This window comes from Hippichthys cyanospilos, chromosome 14, assembly GCF_059441005.1.
Source record: "Hippichthys cyanospilos isolate Australia breed blue-spotted pipefish chromosome 14, RoL_Hcya_1.0, whole genome shotgun sequence".
In the NCBI taxonomy this organism is placed as follows: domain Eukaryota; kingdom Metazoa; phylum Chordata; class Actinopteri; order Syngnathiformes; family Syngnathidae; genus Hippichthys; species Hippichthys cyanospilos.
Window position 1 is genome coordinate 18,397,670 of NC_142382.1, and position 15,786 is coordinate 18,413,455.

A 15,786-nucleotide genomic window follows, 5' to 3' on the forward strand; every position below is an offset into this window, starting at 1 on the left:
AAATGGATCGATGCGGGTTTTCTTATGATGAACCCACTGTGAGGAGGCTCTTACCTGATCGCCTGCCTTCGAGGCATCTTTGCACTGGACACTTGCTGCTTTATATGGCACGAGGTATTTTTAGAAATCAGCATCGGTGCAGCCTGTTGAGCCTGAAAAGGGGCTCCATACACTTGTGGTCCCTTCTGAAAGTGTCTTAGTTTCCCAAGATGGGGTTTTCGACTTTGTCCTTCCTCTTCTGGGCACTTTGTTCAGGGTATGCCGTTGTGTATATTTTTTATGTTTGTATGATTTCTATTTTAACCTGTGAAGCCCTTTGAGACTGAGGAAATTTAGGGCTACACAAATAAACTTGACGACTTCACTAAGTGTGCTTCGGTCTGGAAAGAGAATCAGCACAGAGCCTAAATCGCAAGACGGGCATCCTTCAAACACAGGACAGAAAAACCTCAGAAAATCTATGCAAAAATGGAACTAGTACACACAAAAAAAATAATAAAACAAATAAATTATATCAACATTTGAGCAGCACTGCATAAGACAGTGAGTTAGTAAAAGATTCATGAATAACTGAAATACATTTTCTTCCCCATTATAATAGATACAAAAATAGATATAAAACATTTAGTTCACAGAAAGGACACAGCAAACAAGAAGTGGGTTATTTTCTCAATAGTGGTGATTGAAAAAAGAAAGAAGGAAACACCCAAAACTACAATTTTAACTGGTCCTCTCTCACTACACTCAACACGTTCCACAACACACATGCACGCACTCACACATCCTATGTAAACACAATAGCAAAGCAAGCTTTCATCAAGCACAGGAACTGTAAAGATTACTGTGTACTCTCTCGCTGTCTGTACATGAAGTGAGAAAGTGATCAATCCATTATTTTTATTGGATTTGTTTTTTTTCTTTTTTTTTGGGGGGGGGGTTGAATTTTCTTCACATTACCTACAGTTTGAAAGCGGAGTCCTGTAATCTGCCGACAATCATGCAGTAAACTAGTTGATAGTTGATGAACAGAAAAATCGAGGACTGAGCCGTAAGGCAAGGAATTTTTCTTGAGTTGCAAAGCAGCCGCATAGCAGCCGCATAGCACCACAGTTGGAATCATTAAGAATGGATGCTGAAGAAAAGTCATTTGTGCTAAATATTCAACATGTCAATCAAAACCTAGAAAGATTAAAAAAAAAAAAAACATCTCCAGTAACTATGACATAAGTACTATGTGGTGATGTGTCTGTTGCATATGCACATATGCACATTACCAGACAAGTGTAATTTAACCTCATGATGATGAATTTCTTCAATAAAAATATGGTCAGTCTTTTTATGTCTTTGAGACCTTTCTTGTGCCATCCCTCGCTATTTTACTTTCTTACACAGTTGTTTTCGTCATGTATGACAAAAACAACTAAAAAAACAAATAAAGTTGAACGGGTTGGCAGTGTTGGCTTTATATTTGTCCCATCCAGCCATTAATTTATTTTCTTGACCACTTGTCCTCACAAGGGTCACAGCTCTCTTTGTGCAGTGGGTGGGGGCACATCCTGAATGCCAGCAAATCACAGGGCACACAGAGACAAGCAACCATTCACATTAAAAAAACACTGTTAAGGACAATTTAGAGTGTCCGAAACATCCACCATGCATGTTTTTTTTTTTTTTTTTTAATTATGAGAGGACATCAGAGTGCCGTGAGAACACGCACATGGGCTGGAAGCAAACCAGGAATCACAGAACGGCTAAGCAGACGTGCTAACCACTCTTTAGCGGCTCAGTGGCACAGTTGTTAGCACGTCCGCATCACACTTCAAGGACCCGAGTTCAAATCCACCTTCCTTTGGACTTCCTGTGTGGAGTTTGCATGTTCTCCCTGAGCCCTTGTGGGTTTTGTCCTCACTACCGCCCACATTCCCAAAACATGCATGGCAGGTGAAATGAATGCGCTAGATTTTCCTTAGGTGTGATTGGGTGCGGTTGTTTGTCTTTTTGTGCGCTGCGACTGACTGGCAACCAGTTCAGGATGTCCCCCACCAACTGCCCATAGTCAGTTGGGATAGGCACCAGCAGGCCTGCGACACAAGTGAGGATAAGCAGGTATAGAAAATGGGTTGATGGTTGGATGGATATATTTGAACATTAACAGCAAAGAACTTGCACAACACAGTGGAACCTCTAAAGTTACTGTCCACAATTCAGTTGATTTATTTGAACCCCATCTCTTCAAAGAAAAAAAGAAAAAAAGTGAAGAAAAAATACTTTGGAGTGTCAGTTTGTTTAAATTAAACATGAATATAGAGTAGTTTCAATTTGGAAGGCTATGGCAAGCTGAATTTGCAAACACAGCCTTCTGACAGCTTTGGTTGTAGCTAATTACAAGTTTGAGCATTCATTTCACGTTGTATTTAACTTAATAATTGTATTTTTTTTTAATGAAACAAAATTGAAATATTTGAAAAACTGAAACTACATCTCATAAACTAATGAAAAAACTAATAAAAACTTGCTAAGCTTTAAAAAAAAGTTTGCTGAGCTTAAAAAAAAAATGTAAAAATGAAATAAAAATGAACTACAATGAAAAATCCAAAACGAAGATGACTCATACCCTCACTAGAACTGCAGGCCTGCTGGGGCCTATCCCAGTTGTCTTCGGGCAGCAGTTGGGGTACACCCTGACCTGGATGCCAGACAATTGCAAGACAAACAACCATTCACTCACAATCACAAGGGCAAGTTGGATTGTCCAATATTCCTATCATGCATGTTTTTTGGGAATGTGGGAGTAAACCAGAGTACCCAGAGAATCCCAATTATTTCAAATACATGGGTTTGGCGTACATTCTTTTTTTGAGTATTTTAAACACATTTGATTTACTAATGCTGAATACATGAATCTGTCATTAAATTTGTTAAAATGGCCATAGAATATTAATTAAACTTTTGGAGCTTCTAACCTTGTTGATAAGAACTCACTCCAAACACATCCAAAATGTTGTTTTCTTTCCTTGACCCATCTCTGAAAATTCCTGCTTGTTGCCGCGCTCTCATCATCAGCCCCACCCAATCAGAGAAAAGGATTTGCATCTCACTTGATGACATCATAATACGAGGAACGCTCTCGTACGGACTCTACATCGCCCCTGTAACACCCCTGCAGACTAAACAAATAGCCACATTATCCTAGCAGCGGAACCCTTTTCAAGTTTTTGCACGGGTGTTGGGCATAAGACGTTTTGCAACTAGTCTACTAAGTAAATAACAGCGTCGGTGACAAAAATGTGTGTGCAAGAATTTTGTGAGTTTGCTTGGTCTTGTGAAAGCTGAAACTTTTCACGCTTCCGGCTTTGGACTTCCTATGTGGAGTTTGCATACCCTTGTCCATGCTTGTGTGTGTTTCTTCCACGCTAGGTTTGTGTTTGCGTGTCTTGCAATTGGGTGGCAACCCTTTCAAAATGTACCCTACCAACTGCCTGTACACAGCTGGGATAGGCTTCAACATGAACACAAAGCGAGTGAGAATAAGCAGTTAATATAATGGATGGGTGATGGCTATTACATGTACTGTCCATCTTAAAATATGACAAAGAATATTGTTTGGAAAACAAATCGTGACGTCAACATGGTGGAGTGTATTTGTTCAGTGTTGGAGGTTCCACTGTGGGTCTTTTATCTTTATCAGACCACAAGTGATTATATTTATATGATTCCAGCCTGCAATTAATCCCAGCTCGTGTCAATGGTCATATTCTGCGCAGTTAGGACTCTAACAGACTGTGCCAGCGGCAAACCTGCTGTCCTCTTGACTCTTTCATCTGAGTCCAGTGGGTGAGCTCTTCCTCCCCAGAGCTGTTGAGGCCAAGAGAGATCCAGCCAATCATCTCTTTGCGTTTCATACTTCGTTTGTTGTAGACGGAGAGGATGAGCGTCACATCTGATAGCTGAAAAAGGGCAACCTGGAAGACAAACGTCTCTTTGTAGGTTGGGTTTGGTTGGCCTCGACAGATAGATGTTTTACACTTGGACATCTCGTGGCCCATGGAGTTCAGTAAGGTAAGCTTAACGTATGTGTCTGAACAAAGAAAGAACAAAGAAAGAAAGAAATGCACAATGAGGAGAGGCAGACATTTGTTTACACACACGCACACATTCACACTATGTATGTATGTATGTATGTATGTATGTATGTATGTATGTATGTATGTATGTGTGTGTATGTACTATATATATATATATATATATATATATATATATATATATATATATATATATATATATATATATATATATATATATATATATATATATATACAAATATATATATATATATATATATATATATATATATACAAATATATGTACAAACAATAATTGAATGCTAAATAACGTGAAGAAATTTGTCCATTTGTGCAAAATCATTATGTCTCTCAATTACCTGAATGAAATCCTATGCATTAGAAGTAAGACACAATATTTCCACGAAACATGTGCTCCCTGTAATGTTACAGCAGTTTATGTCTAGAATCACTACTGTAGCTGATAGAATGTTGTTGTTTTTTTTTTTTTTAATCTGCTCTAACTCAAAATGTTCATCATAGGAAAGACAAGACCTCATCTTTCTTTGGACTTGTTGCTATGCAACTGTCAAATTTGAACATATATTTAATGATGAGATGGGCTACAAAAAGCAACCAACATGCCTGCTAATGTAGGTTGAGCATGAGGATCTCTTTCTGACAAGTGAAATGATTACTGATAAAACTATGACAATGGTGGTGGCAGTCCCACGAAGTATTTTGCTATTGGTGAACTAAAATTATGCTCTGGTCTTCAAAAAACATTCATGAAACATCATAAAAATGATCTTGCCATCAACTTGAGAAGGGTCAAGTTACAAGATTTATTTATTTTTTGCTTTTCCTGTACTAAAGTTATAAATGTTATAAAAGTGCACTTCCTGCCACCAGAGCTGCCTTTTTTTTATTGAATCCAATAAGAAAACAATGACACTGTTTAATAGTGTGGACAAGAATACTCAGTCTACACTTGTTTGTTCTCTATTGCTGATATTTTCATCAGTTTTTCAATAAAAAAAAAAAAACTCAATTTCAAGTGGCATTACACGCACCATGTCAAAAAAACAAACAAATAGTGACACATTGGTTTTTTCCAACTACTGTCCTGTTTCCAGCCTTTTATTCTAAAACACTTGCGAGGATAATTTAGTCTTATTTATCTAATAGCACCTGGCATTTTTGTTTAAACAAATGTCAAAGATTTCTGCAATAGATTATAGATGTGCCTCAGGAATCTGTCTTTGACCCCTTGTTCTTTGTTTTTACAAAAAAAAGGGTATGCTTCTGTCAAGCTTATACCTCCTTATATTAATAGCTGCAGGATTTCTGCAAGCACTCATCAAAAAAAAAAAAAACCTAGGTAGGAGTTACATTTGATTCAACTCTGCAAACTCATATCCACAAAAATGACTAAAACAACACTTTCTCATCTGTGTAATTTGTTTAAAATCTACCCCGATTCATCATTTTAAAATAGTGAGACAGTTCTACATTTGGTAATACAGTAATGTCTCATTTTTCACATTTAATGGGGACCAAAACCCAACTACGATAAGTGAAAAACCGCAAAGTAGTGTCACCCAAGACGGAATTTGAATGCACGTGTACTGTATATGGGTACCTGATTTTTTTTAAATGTGAAAAGTCTTTATACTTTATATATTTAAGTCAATTATTACTGTAGTACACATATTTACTTAATTCATAAATTATTAAACCTTGTATAGTAACTGTACTGTTATCCCTTCCCTGCCCGCCCTTTTGGCTGTGGTTTCAAGGAGAGTTGCGGTTATATTAGCGGTGCCTGTAAGTCTAATTAGAGTGAAGCCTTTAGCTGACAAAACATGATAACAATCAGAGCTTACACTTGAAATTCTAATTTATTATATAAGAAATCAATGTAAGAAATTTACAATGCTCTGCAGCAGTGCTGCTCTGCAGTATTTTGACAAACTCTATCCTGTAAATATTTTATTATTGTCATTTTTTTCTTGTTTTTATGGGTATAAATCATTTTTTGTATTTGATTTTTACTGTGGAGAGTTTAAATTGTACTAATTTGTTTTTAGAGGCAAGTGCACTAAGACCTTATACAACTTTGAACAAGAGGCCCTTAGGCCTAAACAGCCATCTTGGAATTAGAAATCAGACAAATCCAAAAAATAACACTTGGTTGGTGCTGAATATTTCTGCGTTATATTTTTCTGAGTTTTATTGAAAATCTCTTCAGCAGTTTTTGAGTTTAATTTCAAAATATAAATGTTCACTGACGGTCACTTGAGTTTAAGATTAATCCAGTGCTTCTCAAATCATGGGGTGACCCCAGTGAAAAGGCTTTGTTTTTGTCATGTGAAGTGTAATTGTAATAAAATAAGAATTTCCATCTTGTTTTATTTATTTATTTATTTATTTATTTGTAGTTTTGGGCACTTTGATGCACTTGTTTTTTTTTCTGTTTTAGATTAAGCTGTAACTTGTATAAACGATGTAAACAAAAATTAACAATTGTTGAAAGTTGATTTCTATTGCTTTTTCATTTTGTTAATGTTAAAAAAGATACAGGTTTAGGTTTACTGATACAATTTTTAAAGATAATAATCTTATTGATAGTCAGCGCATCGAGTGGGGGGCTGCGAAAAGATTTCTCTTTCTAATGGGGGTCTTGGCAAAATATAATTGAGAAGCAGTGATCTAACCCAAAAATAAAAAGGGTCAAAGTGAGAACCATATAAAAAATAAAGATGATTCTCATTTTCAAATGGTGATTATTTATCTTGGTCTCAATTTTTGTATCAAAAAATATGGTGTTTTTCAACTAGGGGTGTGAGGACTTTTCATATTTGAATGAAAGCAAATGAAGCAGGAACGAAAGTAAAGCACAATCACAATGGCTCTCCCCTCATATTCAACTTCACAATAATATGTGTATAGCATTCCTTGTTTAGGAGGGAGTCAACGGAATGAATAGCTCAAGGCTTTCAGACTGCGTCGAGTGCCAGCTGCCTTCCAGTGCCTCGTTCAACAGCCTTGAAAGATACATTCAGTTGCTCTCTTTGACATAAAAGCACTGTGCGAAAAAAAATAGCCTTGATTTCTTCTTTGACTGATGCTGAATGGGCTCTGAAGAGCTGTAGATGCCTTAAGTGGTCAGTACTGACGATGCAAGGTATTGTTGCTCAATGAGAGGGGCTGCAACTGATGATTAACTTGATGTGCCTGGCTGCTACTGTTTGAAAATGTCAAAAAAGGAGCTTGGAAATTGCAGTGCATCATTCACCAGACTGCTCCCCCTTTTGTAATGCACACAAAGTCAATCAAGTCACATATAAAGATTTTGCACGAAGATATTTTCTCTATATGCGGCTATTTCCTACATTTAAAAGGACTACACAATTTTCCAAAACTGCTTTTCAATAATCAGTACAATGCCAATGCCTCTCATTTGTGACACAGTGAACCATATTTATTTATGATTAATGAGCAGGGTGAAAAACATTAATATTAATACTCTACATCTTCCATCCATCCCATCCATCTTCTACCGCTGTCTTTCGGGGTCGGGTCGCGCTGGCCACTTCATCCAGCTCTTTTGGAAGGATCCCCAGGCGATCCCAGGCCAGCCGAGAGACATAGTCCCTACAGCGTGCCCTGGGTCGTCCCCGGGGCCTCCTTCCAGTGGGACATGCCCGAAACGCCTCATTGGGGAGGCGTCCGGGGGGGCATCCTAACCAGATGCCCGGAACCACCTCAGCTAGCTCCTCTCAACGCGGAGGAGCAGCGGCTCGACGCTGAGCCCCTCCCGGATAACCGAGCTTCTCACCCTATCTCTAAGGGAGAGCCAGGACACCCTGCAAGGGAAACTCATTTCTGCCGCTTGTATCCAGCATCCCCCCCACCCCCCCACCCCACCCCAACTCCACACAGTGACTTGTGTGGAGTGAATTGTATAGGTAAACCTAAACCTGTATCTTTTTTAACATTAACAAAAGAAAAAAATGTAAATCAACTTTCAACAAATGTTAATAATTTACTACAGTGTTTATACGGGTTACAGTTTAGTCTAAAACAGAAAAAAATAACCAAGTGCATCAAAGCGTTTGAAACTAAAAAAAGAGAAAAAACATTCTTATTCTACTGCAATTACTCTTCACATGACAAAAAAAAAAAGCCTTTTCCCTAGGGTCTTAAATTTTGTGTGCTCAACACATAACTGAAAAATAATACAAATACAGCCAAGCCATGCCAAAGTTCACAGTTAAGACAATCATCAACTAAACTGGATGGAACTAAAGTGAAATGTCTAAAACAAAACTACTCAAGGATTTTAGACATGTTGAGGACACACAGGAGCGATACCTATAAGATTGGTGGATGTGGCTACATGCAAGGAAGCACTGAGGTATAAAATTAGCTTTTCTTCATGGATGAGTGCGTAAAGAGTCAATTATAGGTAGATTTAAAAAAAAAAATTAAAACTTATGTAACTTGAGTTATCAAATCAATAATTTATTTAATATTCTACATCCATGAAGGTGCATGAAAGCATTAAAATGTGTGGAAGTTGAAGCAGGGGTATACACTCACCTCGGATAATATAAACCTGCCCACCAATCAAGTGTTTTAGACAACAGAACAGCCCATCTGACAACAAGGGTTGGGCAGCAGTAAGAAAAACAGCGAACCAAAGTGTCAAATAAATGGTAGAAGATGGCAAAATTTTAGGCAAAGACAAACGATGCAAGGGAAGAAAAACAGGGTAAAATATGAAAAAACATGACACCAGGTTAATAAGAGAAGATGTTTTAGTTTGAAGTTTAGTTAGTTTAGTTTTAGTTTAAACGTCTTAACATTGACAGTGAAGGTCAGCAAAGAAATGAAACAAATCTGGATGGAAATATACTTGATTTCTCTGAGTACAAGTCAACTCCGCTTACAAGTCGACCACCCCCTTTTTTACTTCAAATTGGATGAATTTTACAAAAATGCCATTATAAGTCTATGCTTGACTTTAGTGTTTGCATCGATCATGGATGTCCAATTAAAACACATGGTGTGTGTTATTAAAATTACGAAATTACGGTACTTTTAGATTTATTCCTCCATTGTATATCGAATAACATACTGTTGCAGATATTGGGTTAGGGGGTGGGGCGGAAATGAGACAAGTGTGAGGCAATGTTCGCGTGTGTAGATGCAAACGCTGAAACTAATGTTGCAAAAATAACAAGATTTGAAGTTTCAATATTTTATTTTTTGACACAGTTGAATGTGATTTTATCTAAAAGCCCTCAAAGTCATCATCACGATCTGACACATCAAATAGCTTCTCCTATTTAAATCCCGGACTTCCTCTCCTTCCTGCTAGTCATTTGTGCAAACATTGTGCAAACATCCTCAAACATTACTCTTGTAGTTATATTTAGACCCGTCCAATTTGTTTGAATTGGAGGTCTTTGGAGATAATTTGCTGATCATCTTACTTAGGACATTCTTTACCCACGTGACGACTGTGGAAGGTTGCCCTCAGCTGTTTCTCCCCCCCACCTGCTGACATCCATGTTGGCTTGTTCAAGCACACGTCCAAAGGCTGAAGGAGAAAACTCAAGCCGTCTTTCCCTTTCATAATCTATCATAGTCCGCCAAAAAAATTATCTACGCAGCCTCGTTGTTGACAACAAAGAGGCAATAAGGTGGTACTTGACGAAAGTCCATTTGAAAGTGCAAACCCGCTAAAACGGATGTATTCTGTATCGAATCAGAGGACTATATAAAAAAATAAATAAGACTTGTAAATGGAATTTCGAAATTATGGCAGGCAATCCAAACCTATGTTAATTAGCACTAGGAAGGGTAGTCAAGTGGGTTGGAAGGCTAATTGGAGAGCCCCAACTCCCCATAACAGAGGCCCAGCTGGAGCGTAAAACCCGCACCATAATGATGGACAGCTCACACCCTTTGCGTAGCGAGTTCCAGCTCCTTCCTGCTCCTTCCCTCCGGCTTTCGCTTTATGCTCCCGAAGATCAGGACCAGCAGCCATTCACAATCTTAACAGAGTGGCAAAGAGACGAAGGAGTACTGGGCTACATTGAACCTTTGGATCTGGGAAAATATGTTTTATGGCTCTTAACGACTGGCATTTTAAGTATTGTATTGTCTGATGTATTGTTTGAGTGTTTTTATCTGGCCTGCCGAGTTTCTGCTGGCAAAGAAAATTTACCGTAAGTTATAAATAAAGAAACCTTTGACCTTTGACTCATGCGTGTACAATCCCAGGTAAAAACATCAAAATTGTATATACATATTAAAAATTGGTATCAAAATAGTATACTAAGTGCTACGTATATATATCATACATATACATGTATACGATTAAATAACCTCATAAATTAAAAACATATACAAAGGATTTATCTCCCTTTGATCGACGTGATGAGCTTGTTATGGCCATATTCCCTCATGCAGGTAGCCTAGGCTAGGCTAGCTTTGACTTCTTTGTTTTTCTTAATTATCTCCAGCTTCGTTTCCACATAATCCATCTTCTTGCTTTTCTCTTTAACATCACTAGCAACCTTGGGACCCGTGGCTAAGCATTAAAGTTTGAATTAAGCACTGCAATGCACAATAAATACCATAATGAAAGCACTCTCAAACGAGATCAAGTCTTGGGCAGTCATCTTTGTGACCTCATGTACCGACCAATAGCAGACCAGCCTCTCCATGACCCCGTGACGCCGACGAAATAGTAGACCATTCGTGACGCCGACCAATAGCAGAGAAGCATTGTAGTGACGAAGGTGGTGACGCGGGTATAGACGTATGAGAGCACACCCACCGTCATGTTGAATGTGTCGATCACACTGACTGCCATGTTGGATGTGTCGTAAGGCGAAAGAAATGGCGTAAAGAGGGGACAAAAGAAAAAACGCCGTGGGCCATGTCGTAAGGTGAAAAATACATAAGGAAGGGAGGTCATAAACCGGGGGTCCACTGTACTTATTTTGCATTCTAATTAGTAATATTTAGACACAAATATGTGGAAAACAATGGTCTGTTTTGAGTTATGCGTGTATAAATAAGTCGACACCCACAATATGGGGTTGAAAATGAGGAAAAAAAATTGACTTGTACACGGAGAAATATGGTACCCCAATTACTTTAATAAAACCAGATTATAGGTTAAATAACTTTTTATAATCCATCCGTGTATCCATCCATTATCCAGCTACTACAAGAAGGAAGGGCCAGACTTACTTGTCTGGCCACATTACACTAGCTACCACTGGGTTGAGACAGGTCTGTGGCCCAATGTATTCTACCAGTTGGACTTGCTCAGAAGTCCTCCCTAAAGTGGCACCTGAAAGGCACCCAACATGAATGCCTGCAGTACTTCAGTCAGCACTCCTCTCAATGTTGTGTCCATTTTGTATGACAGAGTGCTACACTTACCCCCAAGAGTGTTGATCAATTTTACAAAGGAAGCAAATTCAGTTGCTTGGATTCTTGATCTTGTCCCTCTAGCCACAATCCAAAGTTTGTGACCATGTATGAAGGTCAGAACACAGAATCACTACAGAGCTATCATATCACCACAGGAGTCCGACATAGCCGTTACTATGGCACGGCATAGATTCCTCTTTTAATGTCATACTCCATCAAACTGTCATTTATATTTAAGCACACACCTTGAGCAGTGTCTTCCCGACCTGGAGAATGTCATCTTTTTTGCGATAGAGTCATGATTAAAAAATTCAAGCGGCTTATTCACATAGAGACTGCTTTGAACTTAGCTGCTAAAGGGGCCAGCAAAGATTGAAAGTGACAGTTCTATGATGTTATCTGCACTAACCAATATCAAACCAACAAAACCTAATGTCTTTTCCAAATCCATAATGTACATCTGGATTTGTTGGGCAGATTCCATGCAAGGTTCTGAGTGTATAGTGATGGCGCAGTGTTCCATACCGGGATAAAAACTACATTGCACCTACTGAAAAACATTTGACTGTTTCCTGAATCTTTCCTAGTACGTCATGCCCAAAACAGCTCACCAGGGAGGTGGTGAGGAGGCATTAAGACAGATGCAAGAAACACATCTCTGGCTCTTCTTGATGTAGAGCAGCAGCACATCCACTCTGAGAACCTTCCTGACGAATGATCTTCCAAACCTATCTCGAGGGGGAGCCTGAATACCATGCAGACAAAACTGATTCCAACTACTTGTAACCCTGGTCTTGTCCTTTAGGTCACAATCCACCCCTCATGCCCATAGAAGAACGTGGGAACATAAATAAAATGGTAAATCCAGGTGCTCCATGACAACAATTTAGCTGTTGGATCAATCTGCCTGTTGTTTTCCCACTTCATTATTCTCTCACTTGTGAATAAAATACTGAGAAATTAAACGTTGTCACCTGAGGTAGGTTAACATCTTCAACATAGAAAAGGCACTCAACCCGTTGCTGAATGAGGACAGATTTGGAGGACAGATCCCAACTGCTTCAACTAGTGATGACCATTGCTTCCTTCATTTTTGATCCTCCCACTTTCTCTCAGCTTGGAGAGGGGGCTAGATGGCAATGAACTAACTGAAAGCTGACCAGGCCTGCCTATGAGGAGGACCTCATCCGATGGTATCTCCTGACTTCATGTCATCTTCGTAATGGACACTTGTTGTTTAATATGGCACAACACAAAATTTGACTTGTTTTGTGAAAAAGATCCCAAAAAACTGATTTTGGATTTAATCCATTACCAAAAACAGTAGACTCCTGGTTTAAGACATCCCTAGGTTGCGTTTTTTTCACCTTACCATGTTGACCGTGACGTTTTTTTTGTCCCCGCTTTGCACCATTTTTTTCGTGTTACGACAAAAACACTTTCTCAAACATGGCGGTCAGTGTACGCGGGTGACTCTGCAAGTCGCTCCGCGCTCATACAGCTATACATGCGTCACCGTTTACATCACTGAAATACTGGTCTACTATTGGTCGGCGTCATGACTCCCTAAGACACTGATCTGCCATTGGTCGGTGTTATGGAACTACTAAGATCCTGGTCTGCTATTGGTCTACGTCAAGGTTTCCAAAATGGCAGAACTTTAAAGCTTTGTTCGCTTGTGAGTGTTTACCAAAAGGTATTTATCAATTTATGAAGCTATTTTAGTGCTTAATTCAAACTTGAATTGGTCAGCCAATGGGTTCAAAGATTGCTAGTGATGTTAAAGAGATAAGTAAGAAGATGATTTATTTGGAAATGAACCTGGAATTAATCAAGAAATACAAAGAAGGCAAAGCTAGGCTCGGCTACCCTCACAATGGAATATGGCCATAACAAGCTCTCACAGCACTCAAAGGTAAATAAATCCTTACTATATTTTTTATTTATGGTCTTATTTAATTGTAGATATGCATATTTTATATGAGTAGCACTCATTATATTATTTTGAAATCAATTTTTAATATGTATGTACAATTTTTACGTATTTACCTGGGATTTTACACGCATTTACTATTTAACATAGGTTTGGATTGCCCGCCATACGGTGAATTCTCATTACGATCCCAACCGCTGAACGGATTAATCTCGTAAACTGGGGGCCCACCGTAATACTTTGGCAAAGTATCGCAATAAAGGTCTAATATGGATACTGGAAATGTTTTTATGTTTAATTTTTTTTACCTTTTATTTTAATACATACACATCTCCAAACAAAACCAAACATGTGCTCCAACATCAGTCAAAGCCATGGGGGCGGCATTGCTTGATGGTAGAGTGGTCGTCTCCCAGCCGAAAGGCCGTGGGTTCGATCCTCCAACCATCAAGACCATGTCTAAGTGTCCTTGAGCAAGACACTGAACCCCCAGTTGCCCCTGATGTTGCGTCATCAGTAGGTAAATGGCTAGTTAGTGTAAAGCGCGTTGAGTACCTAAGGTAGAAAAGTGCCATATAAGTGAAAGTCCATTTACCATTTACCAAACAACTTCAAACTGTTTTACTACCACTTTCATGTCATGCTTCCACATGGTTATGTTGGTGGTGGGCGAAGGAAGCGCATGCTTTGCAGTCAAGATTGGGTAGGAGCAGACGTTGGTGCTTCCGTGCGTACAGAAGGTGGAATGTAGCTTGTTGGGCAAAATCCCATGCACCTCAGAAAACCCTGGAAAGTGTGTTTGAGCTTCTCCACTGTTCAACAGCCAGAACACGCTGCCCCTGGAACTACCCGATGGACCCTGGAAAAGTCCAGAAACTCCACAAGGACTTTTCCAGGGAGGCTGAGGTATTTGATCCCCTCCATCACAGCGTGTCCGTCCAGGCAGCTCATTCTCCCTCGAAGTCCTGTTTGACCACATTCCTTTCAATCAGTCCTAATTAACTCCAAATGACAATTACCTACCCAGAATTAAAGCGTACTCTTCCTGCCAGTCCTTACCAGACTGTCTTGCTCCACATGCCAAGTGTTCTCGCTTTCTCTCATATTCTGCCTGCTGTCCCATTTACCTGTCGTCTTGCTTTGCATGCATGTCCTTCCCCTGATTATCCCAACATTTACTACCTCGATAAAAAGACTTGCTTTGCCTGTCTGATCACGCTTCTGCCTGCCCTCGATTGGACTATCTGCCTTGGCTCGACTGTTTTGATGTCTTTTGTCTCCTCCTCCATATTCCAGCCAGCCGCTGTAACCTGTGTGCCTCCAGTTGGCATTAAATAAATCAGTTTCTCATCACTCCTTTCTGTCTCTGTGTGCACTTGGGTTCACTTCTCCGCTTCTAACACCGCTCAGCTTCTACTTGTCAAAATGATGACCACCATCCCGGTCTGCCAATCCAGAGAAACTGTCCCCAAATCCATGCAATGTAGCATAGGAATGTCAACTAGCACATCCCACTCACAACATCCAAAGCCTTTAAGAACTTCGGATGGATCACATCTTCACATCTGGCTAGTCCACTGAGAAGCTTTCTAAGTTATCAAACTTTTTTTTTAATGGCTGGAATTATTTAACCCGCAAGTGAAGTAATGCAGTCATTAAAGTTGTACAAGCTCTGTAAACAATTAAAAACAACAAAACAATATCAGGGATCAGGGATAGAATCACAAATAAGACTAAATTGGGTATCCATAGCAATGACAAAGACACTGTTTCAATTACAAAAGGATAGATAGATGGCTTCCATTGGAAACGCTGTTTCTGTATGTTTAAGATTTTTACATTTGTACACAATTGTAGATTGATCTTTAGAATAATGTCAGTTTTTTATTAACCCATATCAGATCTTTAACCAACAAACAAATATATACAGTATTTGTCAATACTTACTGGGTGGCTTATTGGTGGCCAGGTTCTTGAAATGAATGCCTTTGATGACCTCGACAGAGAGATGTCCTGTTGTGGCGTTGTACACCAGGCCCACTAGAATTTCTGGTGTGGAGGTTTGACTGACTGATGGGAAAGATGAGGCGCTTTCACTGCACGTCATATCTGAGAGACTGATTTGGGAATCACCACCCTGCAGGTTTTAGAGAATTATTTAATCACTGATATAAATGCTTGCAAATTACAAGTATTCTCTATTTTCAAAGGTTGCAATATGGACAAACAAACTTTGTGTGAATCTAGACCTCTAAAAGGATGCAACATGGACAAACAAACTTTGTGTGAATCTATTCTAGGCCTCTAAAATCGCCACTTGGAGTGTTAAAACAC

The 15,786-nt window shown here is 39.1% G+C and overlaps 1 protein-coding gene across 1 annotated transcript in view; it reads right to left on the bottom strand.

The window, feature by feature from the left end:
- Window positions 1–15,786, bottom strand: part of syt14a (synaptotagmin XIVa) — a 45,878-nt gene that overhangs the window by 2,661 nt on the left and 27,431 nt on the right. The window contains exons 7-9 of the mRNA XM_088433673.1: window positions 15,400–15,589; window positions 8,667–8,723; window positions 55–4,078 (exon numbers count right to left, since the gene is read on the bottom strand). Coding sequence (XP_088289799.1) covers window positions 3,765–4,078; window positions 8,667–8,723; window positions 15,400–15,589 — 561 coding nt within the window. The 3' untranslated portion in view covers window positions 55–3,764. The remainder of the gene's footprint in view (window positions 1–54; window positions 4,079–8,666; window positions 8,724–15,399; window positions 15,590–15,786) is intronic.